The sequence below is a fragment of the Phyllobates terribilis genome, unplaced genomic scaffold, assembly GCF_046119375.1.
Source record: "Phyllobates terribilis strain yellow unplaced genomic scaffold, ASM4611937v1 Scaffold_9__5_contigs__length_417890890, whole genome shotgun sequence".
Taxonomy (NCBI): Eukaryota; Metazoa; Chordata; class Amphibia; order Anura; family Dendrobatidae; genus Phyllobates; species Phyllobates terribilis.
Genome location: NW_027362769.1, coordinates 392797132 through 392815681, shown reverse-complemented (window position 1 = coordinate 392815681; position 18550 = coordinate 392797132). Strand labels below are relative to the sequence as shown.

The window sequence follows — 18550 nt, the reverse complement described above, 5'->3', positions numbered from 1 at the left end:
ATGTCACTTACAGCGTCTAGTCTATTACTGCGCGGTTCACAACGGTGTAATGACATACACTGATACAGGCGTCAGTGCGGACGTACCTGTCACCATGGAAGCGCCACACGGAGGACCCGTAACCAGGAAGTGAGGAACCGGCGGAGGAGAGCGGAGGATTGTGCGGCGGTGAGAAGGGCTGTGTGCTGTGACCTTCCCGGGGAGCCGGAACCGCTCCGTGTGTATGTGCGTGTACAGGGGAGAAGCGACGCCATGCAGTGTCTATATATATATAGGGACCACAAACTGATGATGTGTGTGCGTGTGTATATATATATGTATACTGAGCAGGGGGCAACTCCGGGCGGTCACCAGATACTGATGATGGAGGTGACGGGCGGTCACCAGATACTGATGATGGAGGCGACGGGCGGTCACCAGATACTGATGATGGAGGTGACGGGCGGTCACCAGATACTGATGATGGAGGTGACGGGCGGTCACCAGATACTGATGATGGAGGCCACGGGCGGTCACCAGATACTGATGATGGAGGTGACGGGCGGTCACCAGATACTGACGATGGAGGAGACGGGCAGTGACCATCTACTGACGATGGAGGAGACGGGCGGTGACCATCTACTGACGATGGAGGAGACGGGCGGTGACCATCTACTGACGATGGAGGAGACGGGCGGTGACCATCTACTGACGATGGAGGAGACGGGCGGTGACCATCTACTGACGATGGAGGAGACGGGCGGTGACCATCTACTGACGATGGAGGAGACGGGCGGTGACCATCTACTGACTATGGAGGAGACGGGCGGTCCTCAGATACTGACGATGGAGGAGACGGGCGGTGACCATCTACTGACTATGGAGGAGACGGGCGGTGACCATCTACTGACGATGGAGGAGACTGGCGGTGACCATCTACTGACTATGGAGGAGACGGGCGGTCACCAGATACTGATGATGGAGGTGACGGGCAGTCACCAGATACTGATGATGGAGGTGACGGGCAGTCACCAGATACTGATGATGGAGGTGACGGGCAGTCACGGGATACTGATAGGATTTCTGTCTCGTGTTCAGTTGCTTTGTATTTTATCGGTTTTCTCTTCTTTCTCCGCAGTATTAGTTTCTGGTATTTCCTCCATCATCTCCCATGTTTCAGACATTCCCCTCACTGTGCAGTATACAGATATATACACTTATACCGCTGTGCTGTTGTATATACCAGAGAAGAGCGACCAGAATGGTGACTGGTCTGCAAACCATGTCCTATGAGGAACGGTTGCAGGATTTGGGAATGTTTAGCTTGCAAAAAAGAAGACTGAGAGGAGACTTAATAGCTGTCTACAAATATGTCAAGGGCTGTCACATTGTAGAAGGATCATCTTTATTCTCATTTGCACAAGGAAAGACTAGAAGCAATGGGATGAAACTAAATGGGAGAAGACACAGATTAGATATTAGAAAAAACTTTTTGACAGTTAGGGTGATTAATGAGTGGAACAGGCTGCCACGAGAGGTGGTGAGTTCCCCTTCAATGGACGTCTTCAAACAGAGGCTGGACAGACATCTGTCTGAGATGATCTAGTGAATCCTGCTTTGAGCAGGGGGTTGGACCAGATGACCCAGGAGGTCCCTTCCAACTCTACCATTCTATGATTCTATGATACCGTATACGGGGGAGTTGCTGATCTGCCTCTTTTCTGTCTACCGCAGGCAGGATGGTCGTGGAGGTGGAGGGATTTTTCGGGGTTTATCTCCTGTTCTGCACCAACCCGAAGTATAAAGGACGGATCTACATCGGCTTCACAGTGAATCCGGAGAGAAGGATCCAGCAGCACAATGGAGGCAAACAGAAAGGCGGAGCCTGGAAGACAAGTGGGAGGGGCCCCTGGTAACCAGCCCCGGTGTCCATGTTGTGTCCTCCTATTGCTCTTCTTCATACACTTTCTCCCCATCCCTCATGATGTTCAGCGCCTCTGCTTGCTGTCAGTGAAGGTTTGCACCTTTGGTTACATATTGAGCCTGCAAATTTCACACAGCTGAGATGTTGTTACAGTATCATCCAGACAATCCTGTGTGAGCGAAGCACAGAAATCCCCATCATGATAGTTTGGTTCTGCAGTGCGGAGTGTTTCGCTCACAGAGCGTTGTGTGCACAGGATGCTCTGTAACAAACCTCCAGCTGTGAGAAGCATCGGGGCGGCAGGTGATCAGTCCTATTCACTGACAGCAACAGAGAGCGAAAATCAGAATAAAATAAAACTTTATTGGGAAATTCCAGGACTGTTCATTATTTACCGCTCACATCCAGTGCGGAGGGGGAAGCGAGCGCTCGGGCCCCTCGTAGCAGTGACCAGTCGGGGCCCCGGCTCCTGACACGGGTGACGTCTACTTTCCAATGTCAGTGTGACTTTCCTTCCCTCATACAGGGACATGGTGCTGATTGTTCACGGATTCCCTAACGACATCGCAGCCTTACGGGTGAGAACCATAGCGTATAGGAATTAGAGTGCAGCTTTGGGAGTGATTGAAGTACAGGAATTCTGGGCGCAGCTCTGGAGGTGCTTGGTGTATGAGAGTTAGGCTCTGGATGTAATTCAGCTCTGGATGTGACTGGGCCTTCATTTCTCTCCTCAGTTTGAGTGGGCCTGGCAGCACCCGCACGTCTCTCGCCGGCTCACCCACGTGCCACGTAGGACAAAGAAACAGTCCAGCTTCGACTTCCACCTCCTGGTCCTCTACCACATGCTGCGCGTGGCACCTTGGAAGCGCTTACCCCTCACCCTGCGCTGGCTCCGACAGGAATACCACCGGGAGCTGCCTCCCCTCCTCCAGCCTCCGCTGCACATGCCGCTGGCGTACGGACAAGTGAGGGCCAAGGCCATTGCCAAGACACAAGAGGGAAAAGGCGAAGGAGAGGAATTGGGCGTCAGCAAGCGGTGCAGGGTCTGCTACGACAAACTGCAGGTGGGTGCGCGGGAGTACGGTGAAGGACGCAGCACAGGGGAGTGCTCACATACATGCTGCAGGGGGTACCCGGATGTACAGCGAGGGACGCAATACGGGGTAATACTCACATACATGCAGCACGGGGCGCCCGGCTGTACACTCATGGGCGCAGTATAAACCTCACACGCTACAGATGGGCACGGTGGGGTGGAGGGCTCAGGCTGTTGGGGATCATTGACCTAGAAGTTGTGATCTTCCTGTGTGACATCTTTTCTTCTTCCTCCCGCAGAGTCCGGACGACATCCTGCGCTGCCTGCACCCCGGCTGCTCCATGGCTGCTCATGTCTTATGCCTGGCCAAAGTCTTCCTCCAAAGCGAGCCGGAACATGTGATCCCTGTAGAGGGTCTGTGCCCCAGGTAAACGGTCCTCTCCCCCCCCAGTCAGCCGCGCCCGTGCCTCTGCTCCCCCCGGTCAGCCGCGCCCGTGCCTCTGCTCCCCCCCAGTCAGCCGCGCCCGTGCCTCTGCTCCCCCCAGTCAGCCGCGCCCGTGCCTCTGCTCCCCCCGGTCAGCCGCGCCCGTGCCTCTGCTCCCCCCCAGTCAGCCGCGCCCGTGCCTCTGCTCCCCCCAGTCAGCCGCGCCCGTGCCTCTGCTCCCCCCGGTCAGCCGCGCCCGTGCCTCTGCTCCCCCCGGTCAGCCGCGCCCGTGCCTCTTCTCCCGCCCGGTCAGCCGCGCCCGTGCCTCTGCTCCCCCCCCGGTCAGCCGCGCCCGTGCCTCTGCCAGCACAGGGTACATCGCTGTCACACGTCCTCGCTCTCCTACGCTATGTGCCACCTCCCTTCTTTCCTCTCACAGCTGAGGGTTTGTTACAGTCATAGTCCATCTAAATGTTCCAATCTGGCTGCCACAGACTGATACATTGTAACAAACCCTCAGCTGTGAGACATAGCTGACAAGTTGTAGAAAGCAGAGGACATAACTACAGCCTCTTCCCAACCCCCGGGGGGTTTTGTGCTGCTCGGAGTTCTGCTCTGAAGGCCGAGCTCATTATGTCGCTCCTTTCTTGCAGCTGTGGGAACTCTGTCCTGTGGGGAGACCTGATCCGATATAAGAAGGGTTGCTATGGCGACCTAGAGGAGATGCCGCAGGTGGAGTAGACCTGATGTTACAGATCTCACTGCTGTTCTCTGAGGCCGATATAATCTCTGCTCCTCTTCTGCAGAATCACTGGGTGGACGAACTGCACGGCTGATCACTGCAGTGATGGATGATGCCTGCGGGGGGCAGCGCTATGGTCTACAAGATGTATATATTGTACAGCGACCTTCTGAGATAACCACCTCTTATGTGTGCGGTGTTCCTGACCTGTAGCAATGCAGTTATGGGCATGCTGGGAGTTGTAGTGCTACAGCAGCACTTTTTTTATTGTATGTAATAAATCTCACTATATTTTGGCTACAAAAGTGAATGTTACTAGAAGAGAGCGATGTAAGATGTGACGGGGCACAACGAGCAGACGTAATTCGCCCTGGCGGATGGATATCGGGCTTCTGGGCAGGTCCTGACTGACGGCCCCCCGTTACTGCCTCATCAGAGCTTGGAATTATCACAAAAGCTCAAATAGAGTAAATATTATATAAATCTGAATTTCCTACATGGTTACAGCTGAGGGGGGGCAACGTGAAGAAGGCGACGGTCCGTTCACAGGAATAAAAAAAATCCCCTCTCTTTGGGGAGACCACCCATAGTGATCTGTTTGTAGAAATGGCCACTACAAGATCTGAGCAGATGGAAACATCATCACCCGACTGTTCCTGGAAATCTTCCTCCAGATCCGGCTCCCCAACCTCTAATGGCGGATAAGACCATGACCACCAAAGCAGCGGCTGAAGGGGGAACCTCGGTACCCCAGACAATGACCAGTATAAACGAACCTGTCTCCATATTACAAGGAGCAGGACCATGATCTGCTTGTTGGATGTCGAGAGGAATTACTGGGAGAAGCAAGAACTAAAGGTCTCATCATTTCTATCAATTAGAATATTTGCTAATCGACCACCGCCAGACATCGACCAATCACAGCGTTCCCAAGATACATAAAGGGGTCATTCTTATAGATGTCCCAATAGCCTGGAGGGTCTCCATCAGAATATAACCCTGAGACCACTCATGTGGGGGCTCGCTCACAATTTAACTAAGAACAGGATGTAATCATTCCCGAGGATCCATCGTCCGTGTGTTGATGATTGTCCCCAGGCGCTCGGTGCATCATGGCGCGGTCAGCGCAGCCTTCTGCCATCTCTGCCCTTCTGCTGTCATATCAAAGAACAGGGAGGGGAGCAGAGATGGTGGGAGGGTGCCCTTAAATGTTTGGCCGCCCTGATGCACCGAGCGCCTGGGCTTGTTGTGAACAGTCGGAGGCCCTTTTCTGCCACCAGCACCGCACCCGTCAGTCCGAGGGTCGAGCCGCTCAGACCCTTGTCACGAGTGGAATAGAGTCACAATCCACGGCAGCTGAAAGCATTTTTTTATTATTATTATCCCCCCTTAGACTAATTGATCGGGGTCATCATTTATCTTTCCTACTGCCATGAACACTTCAGGGGATTTCGATTCTTGTGACAGAATCTTATAAAGCCCCCGACCACTGCTGTAAACACCCTCAGCCGCCACCTCTTACTATTGTGCCCATAACACTGATGGGGGAAAGAAATTCCACACTGCCCCCTATGAAGAATAAAAGCTGCTGTTTATTTCACCTTGTAACAAAATTCACTGGAATAAAGGGTCATTTCATGGCCCCCCAAAAATAAAAACAATGATAATCCCCCCCCAAGAAGTCACTTTCTCCCCCACGCTCAGTGATGGTCTCACTTTTTCTTTGGCTCCTTGCAGGCCACCACGTATCTCTGGGCAACATTGAGGGGGGGAGAGTAGCCATCGGCGTAGGACGTGTCTTCAAACAGCACGGAGTAGTCGTCCTGGGGCTGAGGATACAGCAAGGAAAGGGTTAATAGTGAACATCCTGGCCAAAACGGAGGCCCCACATCGCCCGTGTGCAGGTTAGTCCTACAGACCGGAAGCAGCTGCCTGCACCGACCATGAGCAGCCATAACGCTTATTCATCAGCCCTTCCCTCCCTTAGCTCTTCCTGGTAATCCCTCTGGTCCCTGCCAGCCATGCACTCACCCGTTGTGGGGGTGTGTGGATCAGGGCTCGGTAGAAGCAGGTGGTCTGGGGGTACAGAGCCAGCACCAGCTGATCTTTCTGGAACAGAGCCTCCGGGTCCGTCTCAGGGTTCGCTTTCCACTGTGGCAGAGGGATGATCCTCCGGCGACTGAGGGTGTGACGCCTGGCGGAGGGACCAGACTCATGTGAGGGGACATCCAGATATAGGAAGCAGTGTCAGCCCTACTAACGGGTACTCCAGTCACAACCAGAGCTGCAGTCACAAACAATTGCATCTCACGGGGAGAAGGGCATCATGGGATCTTCTCAGCAGGCTTATGGGTGCAGCTTTGGATGTGAGTGGAGAGGACATGAGGCCGTGACCACACAGTTCTTCTCTTCATGCCGATCATGTGACACTTACTCCTTTCCTTCCTCATCGATGTCATCCACCTCGTACCTGGAATAGATTGAAGGGGTTAACTAACGCCCGGTCCCATGCCAGCGCTGCCCACCTTGGACTAGAACAGGGACCTACTTGTTGGCAGTGTGACTGTAGCTGACCACCTCGGCCAGGATCCACTGCTCGTCCCCGTCCACCGCCTTCACCCGAGCGGCCACCTTGTCTCCGGGTTTGGCTACGTAATCGCTGGATGCTGGGATCGCTCCACACAGAGGAGGGGGCCTGGGCAGGGGAGACGACAAGCGTCATAGCGGCCACACAGCGGCTCACACTCCGGCGAGCGCACACTCACTTCTCCCCAGGCTTCCCGATCCACAGGGGCAGGGTCATGGCCGACTGCTGCAGGAGGGTCATCAGCACCCCGCGCCTCATGGTCTTCCGAGGCGGCTCAGAGTCGTGATACAGGCCGGCGATCTTGGCAGCTGGAAAGAGAGATGTAATGGAGCGGAGAGTCGGGAAACCTCTGCACATCGGCAGCAGAGAGAAGAAGACCGTGCGGCAGACACAATATTCAGATGGTGCTCCGCATTTACAGAGTTCGGCTGCAGTCGCGGTACTCACCAATGCGCCGCTCCTCCAGCAAGGACTTGATCTCCGCTATTTTATCTAATGATCTACGCAGAATACTGAAGGGAGAAGAAAGTAGCGAGTCAGGGCCGGGGTCACGAGGGGATCGACAGCGCCTTCCATAAGGCAGAGTACAGCATCACAAATTATGGGATCAGGGCCGGTGTGTAGCCCCTTGGGCATCACAGACCGTACACAGGAATCCATGGCAGCTGCTTCCCCTGGGGGCAATAGATGATCACCAGGACCCACATGGTTTCAGGATCCCCTTTGACACACCCTGTGATGACCCCTGGACTCTCACTCACTTGCATTCTGCCTCGGCGTCGGCCTTGGCTGTGGAGTAGAGACCGCGCAGTTTGGTGCGATAATACGGGGAGACTGAGGAGACAGAACACAGGAACCATATCAGGAAATTACACCATTAACTCTTTAAAGTGAGTGGCGGTAACAAGGTTCCAGTATTCGCGGAAATTAGGGAGCGAGACGGTAGTCACTCAGATATTTCCCTGCAGGAGTCAGAGGGGAGGAGCTGACAAACTACAACCCCCAGCCTCTCCCGGCTGATGGAAACTGTAAGGAAGCAGGGTCGTCCCTCCGGCCGCTCCACTCACTCTTGTTCTCGGTCTGCATCCGTTCGTGCGTTTTCTGGATATTCACCAGGTTGTGTTCGCTCCTCGATCGCTCCTCCTGAAAATGAACGGGAGCAGCAGGTGAGTGAGTGCACGGCCACCATACGGGGGGAGTCAGAGTCGGCTCACACCGACCGGGGGGAGTCAGCAGCAGACAGACCCTCTCAGATAAGTTTCCACATGGACTGTGCAGGGTGCGAGGGCGTGGTGTGGCTGAGAACTGCGCAGTTTACGATTTTGGAGCACGACAGGGAAATAATCAGCCCCATCAGGAGGCTGCAGACTCCACCTGTACGAGTGAAGGTGGCACTGAATGCTGCCCCACCTGCGTCTGCTTTATCAGCTGATGCAGTTCGCTCAGCAGCTCCGATATCTTCGTGTCGGCCGACACCAGCGCCATCTCCGCCTCCTTTATCGTGCTTGTGAGAGGAAGAAACAGAAGGTGATGACGATAATATTCACAGAGACGAAGAGCAAAAACTGATCGCGGGGGGAGAACGGTGCACGAGACGCCCACAACCCACCACACTGCAACTGTGCCAAGACTACAACTCCCAGCATGCTCCTCCAGCTCACAGCCCCGACTACAACTCCCAGCATGCTCCTCCAGCTCACAGCCCCGACTACAACTCCCAGCATACTCCTCCAGCTCACAGCCCCTCAGCACTGCCAAGACTACAACTCCCAGCATGCTCCTCCAGCTCACAGCCCCTCAGCACTGCCAAGACTACAACTCCCAGCATGCTCTGACAGCCGCTTGTACATTGGTGCATGCTGGGAGTTGTAGTTCTGCAGCCACAATAAATTGATACATACATTGTCTCATGATCTATAACACGCGACCAGGGAATGCTGAGGCTTGTAGTCCCCCGCATCCGTCACATTGCCGCCATCACAGCTCGTTCACATAATAATCCCGATATCACACCATCATTAACCATCCAGACTCGTGCTATATCGCGATACATACAGCGCCATATCGGCGGACAAGCCGCCCAGCGCGTCCTCCTCACACTGCTGATCCATCAGGATTACTAGCTCAGGGCCGGGAGGTGGACCGTTATATATCACGACACAGGAGGCAATAATATCGCGACACAGAACAGCGGCACTTACCGGGAGGAGCAGGCCAGGCGGCGGAGAACAAGCACCGAGCGTCCGGACCGGCGCGGAGTGATGACGTCATGTCACCATGGAGACCGCGGCGGGGAGCTCGCGGGGCATGCCGGGAGTGCAGTTGGCGGCGGTGTACTGCGCATGCGGGAATGTTTCCCTGATTATTAGTATTAATATTAATGGTTTTTTTTGTACGTTTTTTCCCCAGATATTACAATTCTCTGGTGCTCAGAGCTGTGACTATTGCACGAGCACCGTAAACGTGGCGGAACCGGCGACATCCGTAACCATGGCGTCAGAATCAGTGAGGCGGATGCGAACAGTCCCTTAGGCCGGAGCCACACTGCGACTCTGCACCCACAACACAAGAATCGCATTAGGCCGGGCTGACGCCCTGATTATGGCTGCAAAATGGGGAAAAAGCTCCCTGTATGCGGCTGCAATGGTGAACGGCCCGGAGAGCCGCGGGACATCACCTACCGGGCCCCAGCGATCAGCGGCCCCCAGCGATCACCGATCCCCAGCGATCACCGACCCCCAGCGATCAGCGGCTCCCAGCGATCACCGGCCCCCAGCGATCACCGGCCCCCAGCGATCACCAGCGATCACCGGCCCCCAGCGATCACCGGCCCCCAGCGATCACCGGCTCCCAGCGGTCACCGGCCCCCAGCGATCACCGATCCCCAGCGATCACCGGCCCCCAGCGATCACCGATCCCCAGCGATCACCGGCCCCCAGCGATCACCGATCCCCAGCGATCACCGATCCCCAGCGATCACCGGCCCCCAGCGATCAGCGGCTCCCAGCGGTCACCGGCCCCCAGCGGTCACCGGCCCCCAGCGATCACCGATCCCCAGCGATCACCGGCCCCCAGCGATCACCGGCCCCCAGCGATCACCGATCCCCAGCCCCCAGCGGTCACCGGGCCCCAGCGATCAGCGGCCCCCAGCGATCACCGATCCCCAGCGATCCCCGGCCCCCAGCGATCACCGTTCCCCAGCGATCACCGGCCCCCAGCGATCACCGGCCCCCAGCGATCACCGATCCCCAGCGATCAGCGGCCCCCAGCGATCACCGATCCCCAGCGATCACCGACCCCCAGCGATCACCGGCCCCCAGCGATCAGCGACCCCCAGCGATCAGCGGCCCCCAGCTATCAGCGGCGATCAGCGGCTCCCAGCGATCAGCGGCCCCCAGCGGTCACCGGGCCCCAGCGATCAGCGGTCCCCAGCGATCAGCGGTCCCCAGTGATCACCGACCCCCAGCGATCACCGACCCCCAGCGATCACCGGCCCCCAGCGATCACCGGCCCCCAGCGATCACCGATCCCCAACGATCAGCGGCTCCCAGCGATCAGCGGCTCCCAGCGATCAGCGGCGGTGGGACGAGATCTGTGCAGGAAGGAAGAATCCGCCGCAGACATCTGGAAAACGAAAACCCCGAACACAAAGACCAACGGAAAAGAAGGAAACACAGAAGACAAAAAAACGGTGAAAAACACCAAAAACCAGACAAAAAGTCCAGCAATGACTCTGGGCGGTGAATGCACAGAGCCGTGCAAAAGTGTTAGGCGAGGAAAAAGCTGCAGGGTAAGAAAAGTCAGAAACTTCCAAACATAGAAGGGTTAATAGAGAACTAGCAAATGCAAAGAGAATGAACAAAAGCCTCCATCATTAGTATCTGGTGACTGCCCGTCACCTCCATCATCAGTGTCTGGTGACCGCCCGTCACCTCCATCATCAGTATCTGGTGACCGCCCGTCACCTCCATCATCAGTATCTGGTGACCGCCCGTCACCTTAATCATCAGTATCTGGTGACCACCCGTCACCTCCATCATCAGTATCTGGTGACCGCCCGTCACCTCCATCATCAGTATCTGGTGACCGCCCGTCACCTCCATCATCAGTATCTGGTGACCGTCCATCATCAGTATATAGTGACCGCCCGTTGCCTCCATCATCAGTATCTGGTGACTGCCCGTCACCTCCATCATCAGTGTCTGGTGACCGCCCGTCACCTCCATCATCAGTATCTGGTGACCGCCCGTCACCTCCATCATCAGTATCTGGTGACCGCCCGTCACCTCCATCATCAGTATCTGGTGACCGTCCATCATCAGTATATAGTGACCGCCCGTTGCCTCCATCATCAGTATCTGGTGACTGCCCGTCACCTCCATCATCAGTGTCTGGTGACCGCCCGTCACCTCCATCATCAGTATCTGGTGACCGCCCGTCACCTCCATCATCAGTATCTGGTGACCGCCCGTCCCCTCCATCATCAGTATCTAGTGACCGCCTTTCTCCTCCATCATCAGTATCTGATGACCGCCCGTCACCTCCATCATCAGTATCTGGTGACTGCCCATCACCTCCATCATCAGTGTCTGGTGACCTTCTGTCACCTCCATCATCAGTATCTGTCACGGTCACCGGATACTGATGGGATTTACATTTCTCTTGCATTTTATTAACAATAACCTATGATCACTTCTCTGTATGAAGCTTCTCCGCACGTTTTGCACACCTGCCTAGCACTTTTGCACAGGACTGCAGGCCTCGGAGTACGGTGGCCCCGGGGCAGGTGACAGGCGGAGCAGTCTGAGCCACGTGCTGCTGCTGTTGTGGCTGCAGGACGTGTTGTTTGCGGAGCGTCACGTGCGCGGTGCTGGAGGAGGACGAGGCGTCCTGCCCGGAGTGACTCAGATCTGCGCTGATAATGACACGTGGTCGGGAGGTTCTCGTCCGCGGAGCTGACATCACATTATCCCCCAACATTCCCTGCACTCGTCCTCCTATATCAGAGTAGTTAGGTGACCACCAGTATGGCCGCCCCTATGGGGTCACCAGCTCGGTCTAGTTTGTCACCCAGCTTTCCCACAGTCGTCTTTAGTTGTGTGCTGCCGGGTGACCACCACTATATCGGCCGCCTTTACGCCGTCACCCGTCTTACACCACAGTGGCGTTCAGGTGGCTGGGAAAGCTGGGTGACAGGGGCCATATTGGAGCAGATATTATATGTGACGCGCTCCGTCCGCTGTTACTCATTACTGGGAAGGCAAACACCCCCGTCCCCTCCGCCCGGCGCTCTGACTCCACAGATCCTGTTTATTTGCTCCCATGTTTGCGGTGGACGTCCGCCAGCCCCCCGCTCCGCCCCGCGGAGGAATCTGGAAAATTACAGAAACTTCTCGGAGAAAGCGCTAATGCCCGCCCCGGTGAACGCAGGGGTTAATGCCGCTGCCGATCAGATCGAGGAGTCAGAACGTCCCGGATGTGGCTTCGCTCTCAGCGCCGCACCATCTGCTTACATCACCCTGCAGCTCGCCGGCACTGGAGGGGTTAATGCAGACATGGCCGCCGTACGGAGGGGCGGTCGCAGCCGGCTGTCAAAATCCGCGGCTTCGTGCATGCGATATTAATAATACAGCTGCGATATTCTGCAAATTACTTGTAAATAGATTGCAACACTCTGCAGAATACTGAGACATGATCCTTAGCAGAATGCAGTATGCGACGCTCTGCAGAGCAACACATGGTGTGATAGCTATCAGAACAAGTGCACTAAAAATATGGCTCAATGTTCTGCACTACGCTATTACACGGAGACGCTCTGCAGAGCAATACAGGGTGTGACATCCACAGGTGAGATGCGCTGCAGAGCAATACAGGGTACAATGCATATCCAGGTGAAATGCTCTGCAAAGCAGTACAGGTTGTGATGCATATCCGGGTTAGACATTCTGCAGAGTAGTGCAGGGTGCAATTTCCCAGGTGAGACGCTCTGCAGAGCAGTACAGGGTGTGATTTCCCAGGTGAGACGCTCTGCAGAGCAGTACAGGGTGTGATTTCCCAGGTGAGACATTCTGCAGAGCAATCCAGGGTGCAATTCCCTTCGTGAGACACTCTGCAGAGCAATACAGGGTGTGATTCCCCAGGTCAGACGCTCTGCAGAGCAGTACAGGGTGTGATTCCCCAGGTAAGACGCTCTGCAGAGCAGTACAGGGTGTGAGTCTCCAGGTGAGACGCTCTGCAGAGCAGCACAGGGTGTGTGTCTCCAGGTAAGACGCTCAGCAGAGCAGTACAGGGTGTGTGTCTCCAGGTGAGATGCTCTGCAGAGAAGTGCAAGGTGTGAGTCTCCAGGTGAGACGCTCTGCAGAGCAGTACAAGGTGTGAGTCTCCAGGGGAGATGCTCTGCAGAGAAGTGCAAGGTGTGATTCCCCAGGTGAGACGCTCTGCAGAGCAGTACAGGGTCTGAGTCTCCAGGTAAGACGCTCTGCAGAGCAGTACAGGGTGTGATTCCCCAGGTAAGACGCTCTGCAGAGCAGTACAGGATGTGATTTCCCAGGTGAGACGCACTGCAGAGCAGCACAGGGTGTGAGTCTCCAGGTGAGACGCTCTGCAGAGCAGCACAGGGTGCGTGTCTCCAGGTGAGACGCTCTGCAGAGAAGTGCAAGGTGTGAGTCTCCAGGTGAGACGCTCTGCAGAGCAGTACAAGGTGTGAGTCTCCAGGTGAGATGCTCTGCAGAGAAGTGCAAGGTGTGATTCCCCAGGTGAGACGCTCTGCAGAGCAGTACAGGGTCTGAGTCTCCAGGTGAGACGCTCTGCAGAGCAGTACAGGGTCTGAGTCTCCAGGTGAGACGCTCTGCAGACTGGTGTAATCTGATGTAAACACGAGTCTGATGCAATGTGGGGGCGTGGCCGGGGGCGGAGCAGGAGGAGAGTGGGCGGAGTTTCCCCAATATAAAACTCCAGACAAAGAAGAGAAAACAAAAACAACCGGAGAATCTGAGAGCGACAGCCGCAGAGCGAGACCCCCAGAGACCACCATGACCTCCTACGTACAGGCCGACAAGCTGCAGCCCACCGACTTCGAGGTCCGGTACTTCGATGACTACGACTACTACAACCTCACCGACCGCTACGCCTGTAAGTAACCTCTGACCCCGGCGACTACCGGAGCCCCCATATAATGCTCCCGAGTATGGGGGCTTCACATTCATAGGGGGCGTATAATAATGCTGTGTATAAACCCGTCACGTTACACGCTGTAGACAGAGCGATGTTGTGAAATCTCCAAATTTAAAGGGCTAGCGTCCCCATAATAGAGGACACTGATTATGGGGCTCATCTGGCAGATCTGTCCTATAAGTCCCAGAAATCCGGAGGGACCGAGTGCAGAAACAGGCGACAACCCAAACCGACCGCCGTCCCCACCGCTAACGAGGCTTCTTCATCTCCACAGTAACGGCTGCAGCCCGGAAGGGGCGGACGAAGAAAGAGGCACGAGAGAACACGAATAAAGACAACCCCGCGGGCCACGAGAGGAAGATCGCGGAGAAACTGCAGAAGACGGAGAACAAGAAGAAGACTAAGCCTGGAAAAGAGTGATGGGTGAGAAGAGAATAAGCCACACATGGTATAAAATAATACTGCCCCCTATGTACAAGAATATAACTGCTATAATACTGCTCCTATGTACAAGAATATAACTACTATAATACTGCCCCTATGTACAAGAATATAACTGCTATAATACTGCTCCCTATGTACAAAAATATAACTACTACAATACTGCTCCCTATGTACAAAAATATAACTACTACAATACTGCTCCCTATGTACAAGAATATAACTACTACAATACTGCTCCCTATGTACAAGAATATAACTACTACAATACTGCCCCCTATGTACAAGAATATAACTACTATAATACTGCCCCCTATGTACAAGAATATAACTACTATAATACTGCCCCCTATGTACAAGAATATAACTATAATACTGCCCCCTATGTACAAGAATATAACTACTATAATACTGCCCCCTATGTACAAGAATATAACTACTATAATACAGTCCCTATGTACAAGAATATAACTACTATAATACAGCCCCTATGTACAAGAATATAACTACTATAATACAGCCCCTATGTACAAGAATATAACTACTATAATACTGCTCCTATGTACAAGAATATAACTACTATAATACTGCTCCTATGTACAAGAATATAACTACTATAATACTGCTCCTATGTACAAGAATATAACTACTATAATACTGCTCCTATGTACAAGAATATAACTACTATAATACTGCCCCTATGTACAAGAATATAACTACTATAATACTGCCCCTATGTACAAGAATATAACTACTATAATACTGCCCCCTATGTATAAGAATATAACTACTATAATACTGCTCCTATGTACAAGAATATAACTACTATAATACTGCCCCCTATGTATAAGAATATAACTACTATAATACTGCTCCTATGTACAAGAATATAACTACTATAATACTGCCCCCTATGTACAAGAATATAACTACTATAATACTGCCCCTATGTACAAGAATATAACTACTATAATACTGCCCCCTATGTACAAGAATATAACTACTATAATACTGCCCCTATGTACAAGAATATAACTACTATAATACTGCCCCCTATGTATAAGAATATAACTACTATAATACTGCCCCTATGTACAAGAATATAACTACTATAATACTGCCCCCATGTATAAGAATATAACTACTATAATACAGTCCCTATGTACAAGAATATAACTACTATAATACTGCTCCTATGTACAAGAATATAACTACTATAATACTGCCCCTATGTACAAGAATATAACTACTATAATACTGCCCCCTATGTATAAGAATATAACTACTATAATACAGTCCCTATGTACAAGAATATAACTACTATAATACTGCTCCTATGTACAAGAATATAACTACTATAATACTGCTCCTATGTACAAGAATATAACTACTATAATACTGCCCCTATGTACAAGAATATAACTACTATAATACTGCCCCCTATGTATAAGAATATAACTACTATAATACTGCTCCTATGTACAAGAATATAACTACTATAATACTGCCCCCTATGTATAAGAATATAACTACTATAATACTGCCCCCTATGTATAAGAATATAACTACTATAATACAGTCCCTATGTACAAGAATATAACTACTATAATACTGCTCCTATGTACAAGAATATAACTACTATAATACTGCTCCTATGTACAAGAATATAACTACTATAATACTGCTCCTATGTACAAGAATATAACTACTATAATACTGCCCCTATGTACAAGAATATAACTACTATAATACTGCCCCCTATGTATAAGAATATAACTACTATAATACTGCTCCTATGTACAAGAATATAACTACTATAATACTGCCCCCTATGTATAAGAATATAACTACTATAATACTGCTCCTATGTACAAGAATATAACTACTATAATACTGCCCCCTATGTACAAGAATATAACTACTATAATACTACTCCCTATGTACAAAAATATAACAACTATAATACTGCTCCTATGTACAAGAATATAACTACTATAATACTGCTCCCTATGTACAAGAATATAACTACTATAATACTGCTCCCTATGTACAAGAATATAACTACTATAATACTGCCCCCTATGTACAGGAATATAACTACTATAATACTGCCCCCTATGTAGAAGAATATAACTACTATAATACTGCTCCTATGTACAAGAATATAACTACTATAATACTGCCCCCTATGTACAAGAATATAATTACTATAATACTGCTCCCCTATGTACAATAATATAACTACTATAATACTGCCTCCTATGTACAAGAGTATAACTATTATAATACTGCCCCCTATGTATAAGAATATAACTACTATATTGCTGCTCCTATGTACAAGAATATAACTACTATAATACGAACTACTATACAGTGGCATGTAAAAGTTTGGGCACCCTGCATGGTCAGTACCTAGCAGTGCCCCCTTTTGAAAGTATCACAGCTTGTAAACGCTTTGTAGCCAGACAAGAGCCTTTCAATTCTTGTCTGAGGGATTTTCCTCCGTTCTTCCTTGGAGAATTCCTCCAGTTCTTAGAGATTCCTGGGGCGTCTTGCCTCCTCTGCTATTTTGAGGTCCAGCCACAGATTTCCAATTCAGATCGGGGGACTGTGAGGGCCATTGTAAAACCTTCAGCTTGCGCTTTTTGAGGTAGTCTATTGTGGATTGTGACGTGTGTTTAGGATCATTATCCATTTGTAGAATCCTCTTTTCACCTTCAGCTTTTTTACAGATGGTGTTATGTTTGCATCAAGAATTTGTTTAAGTTGCATTGAATCCATTCTTCCCTCTTCCCGTGAAATGTTCTCCGTGCCATTGGCTGCAACACAATCCCAAAGTATGACTGATCCTCCACCATGCTTAATGGTCGGCGAGATGTTCTCTTCCTGAAATTCTGTGCCCTTTTTTTCTCCACACATACCTTTGATCATTGTGGTCAGACTTCTATATTAACCTCATCGGTCCACAGGACTTGTTTCCAAAATGCATCAGGCTTGTTTAGATGTTCTTTTGCAGACTTCTGATGCTGAATTTTATGGTGAGGATGTAGGAGAGGTTTTCTTCTGATGACTCTTCCATGAAGACCATATTTGTGCAGGTGTCACTGAACAGTAGGACAATGTACCACAACTCCAGAGTCTGATAAATCTTTCTGAAGGTCTTTTGCTATCAAGCGGGGGTTCTGATTTGCCGCTATAGCAATCCTACGAGCAGCTCTCACTGCATTTTTGCTTGGTCTTCCAGACCTTATCTTGACCTCCACTGTTCCTGGTAACTGCCATTTCTTAATTACATTTCTAACAGAGTAAAGGACAACTTGAAAACGCTTTGCTATCTTCTTATAGCTTCTCCTGCTTTGTGGCCTCCACCATGTTGAATGCTCGACAGCTGCTTAGTTGAAGCCATGGCTGCTGTTTTTTTGGCACAAGTTTAGAGGAGGTTTTTATAAAGCTGGAAATTTGCATCACCAACCTTTCCTAACGATAATAGTGAACAAGCAATAACCCTAACAGGCTAATTAAGGTCTGAGACCTGTGTCAAAGTTATCCGAGCACAGAAGTCTCCAGGGGTGCCTAAACTTTTGCAATTTTTAAAATGTAAAATAATAACATATTTTTGCCTAAAACACACAGGAACTGTGTCCTCTGTAACTTTAGGCCTTTTAGATCATTTAATCTTCAGCTTGCTTTACTGTTCACAATAACAGTAATTGTGACCAGGGGTGCACAGACTTTTTCATGCCCCTGTAATACTGCCCCCCGCTGATTGTAGATCTGTGATATCTCTGCAGGTTTCCTCTTCGGACGGCACAAGGGCGCAGGAACCGATGGCACGTGACAGACACAGAGAACTTGGAGAGTCGGGGACCGTGGACAGAAGTCTCCGCCGCTCACCAGGAAGACACGGAGCAGACGCTGGACGCAGCTGCAGAGCATCGCTCCGGCACACCGCCTCGACCAGAGGAGCACACGTCAGCAGAGAGGCACTGCAGCCCATCACATCTGGTAGCAGCGCTGCAGAGAAGACGCAGAACATTGCTGTGCCTGCTGCAGTGTATTATGAGCATAGCTTCATTAACCCCATTGTGGCTGCAGGAGCTGAAATAAAAAGGTGCGATGCAGAAGTCGTGTTTCTGTGTGATTGATTTGCCGCCTGTTCATTCACTGACAGCAAGCGCCGATCCTGAGAACCGATGCAAAAATCTATTAGGAAATAATTTATTTTCTTGTACAAAAAAAAAAAA

General features: G+C 51.3%; 3 protein-coding genes across 7 annotated transcripts; 2 read left to right on the top strand and 1 right to left on the bottom strand.

The window, feature by feature from the left end:
* The first annotated feature begins 76 nt into the window (after positions 1-76).
* On the top strand, positions 77-4430 carry LOC141161243 (structure-specific endonuclease subunit slx1-like). 4 transcript variants are annotated; one of them, XM_073646025.1, is made up of 7 exons: positions 77-168; positions 1714-1891; positions 2430-2481; positions 2638-2967; positions 3239-3366; positions 4017-4095; positions 4170-4424. In XM_073646025.1, exons 2-7 carry the CDS (start codon positions 1719-1721, stop codon positions 4197-4199), a joined length of 792 nt encoding a protein of 263 aa, XP_073502126.1. In that variant the 5' UTR covers positions 77-168; positions 1714-1718; the 3' UTR covers positions 4200-4424. The 4 variants fall into 4 exon arrangements, with proteins under 4 accessions (XP_073502126.1, XP_073502125.1, XP_073502128.1 ...); XM_073646024.1 differs by having other exon boundaries at positions 97-225; XM_073646026.1 differs by having other exon boundaries at positions 113-221; positions 4170-4430.
* Positions 4431-5673: 1243 nt separating this feature from the next.
* SGF29 (SAGA complex associated factor 29) lies at positions 5674-9005 on the bottom strand. Of its 2 annotated transcripts, XM_073646023.1 has the most exons (10): positions 8894-8946; positions 8103-8196; positions 7760-7835; positions 7454-7526; positions 7140-7204; positions 6871-7000; positions 6654-6800; positions 6540-6575; positions 6137-6299; positions 5674-5934 (listed from the first exon to the last, which is right to left on the bottom strand). In XM_073646023.1, exons 2-10 carry the CDS (start codon positions 8175-8177, stop codon positions 5818-5820), a joined length of 882 nt encoding a protein of 293 aa, XP_073502124.1. In that variant the 5' UTR covers positions 8178-8196; positions 8894-8946; the 3' UTR covers positions 5674-5817. The 2 variants fall into 2 exon arrangements, with proteins under 2 accessions (XP_073502124.1, XP_073502123.1); XM_073646022.1 differs by lacking the exon at positions 8103-8196 and having other exon boundaries at positions 8894-9005.
* Positions 9006-13561: 4556 nt separating this feature from the next.
* Positions 13562-18430, top strand: LOC141162537 (nuclear protein 2-like). Its single transcript, XM_073648736.1, has 3 exons — positions 13562-13823; positions 14140-14288; positions 18098-18430. Exons 1-2 carry the CDS (start codon positions 13577-13579, stop codon positions 14283-14285), a joined length of 393 nt encoding a protein of 130 aa, XP_073504837.1. The 5' UTR covers positions 13562-13576; the 3' UTR covers positions 14286-14288; positions 18098-18430.
* The last annotated feature ends 120 nt before the right edge of the window (positions 18431-18550 follow it).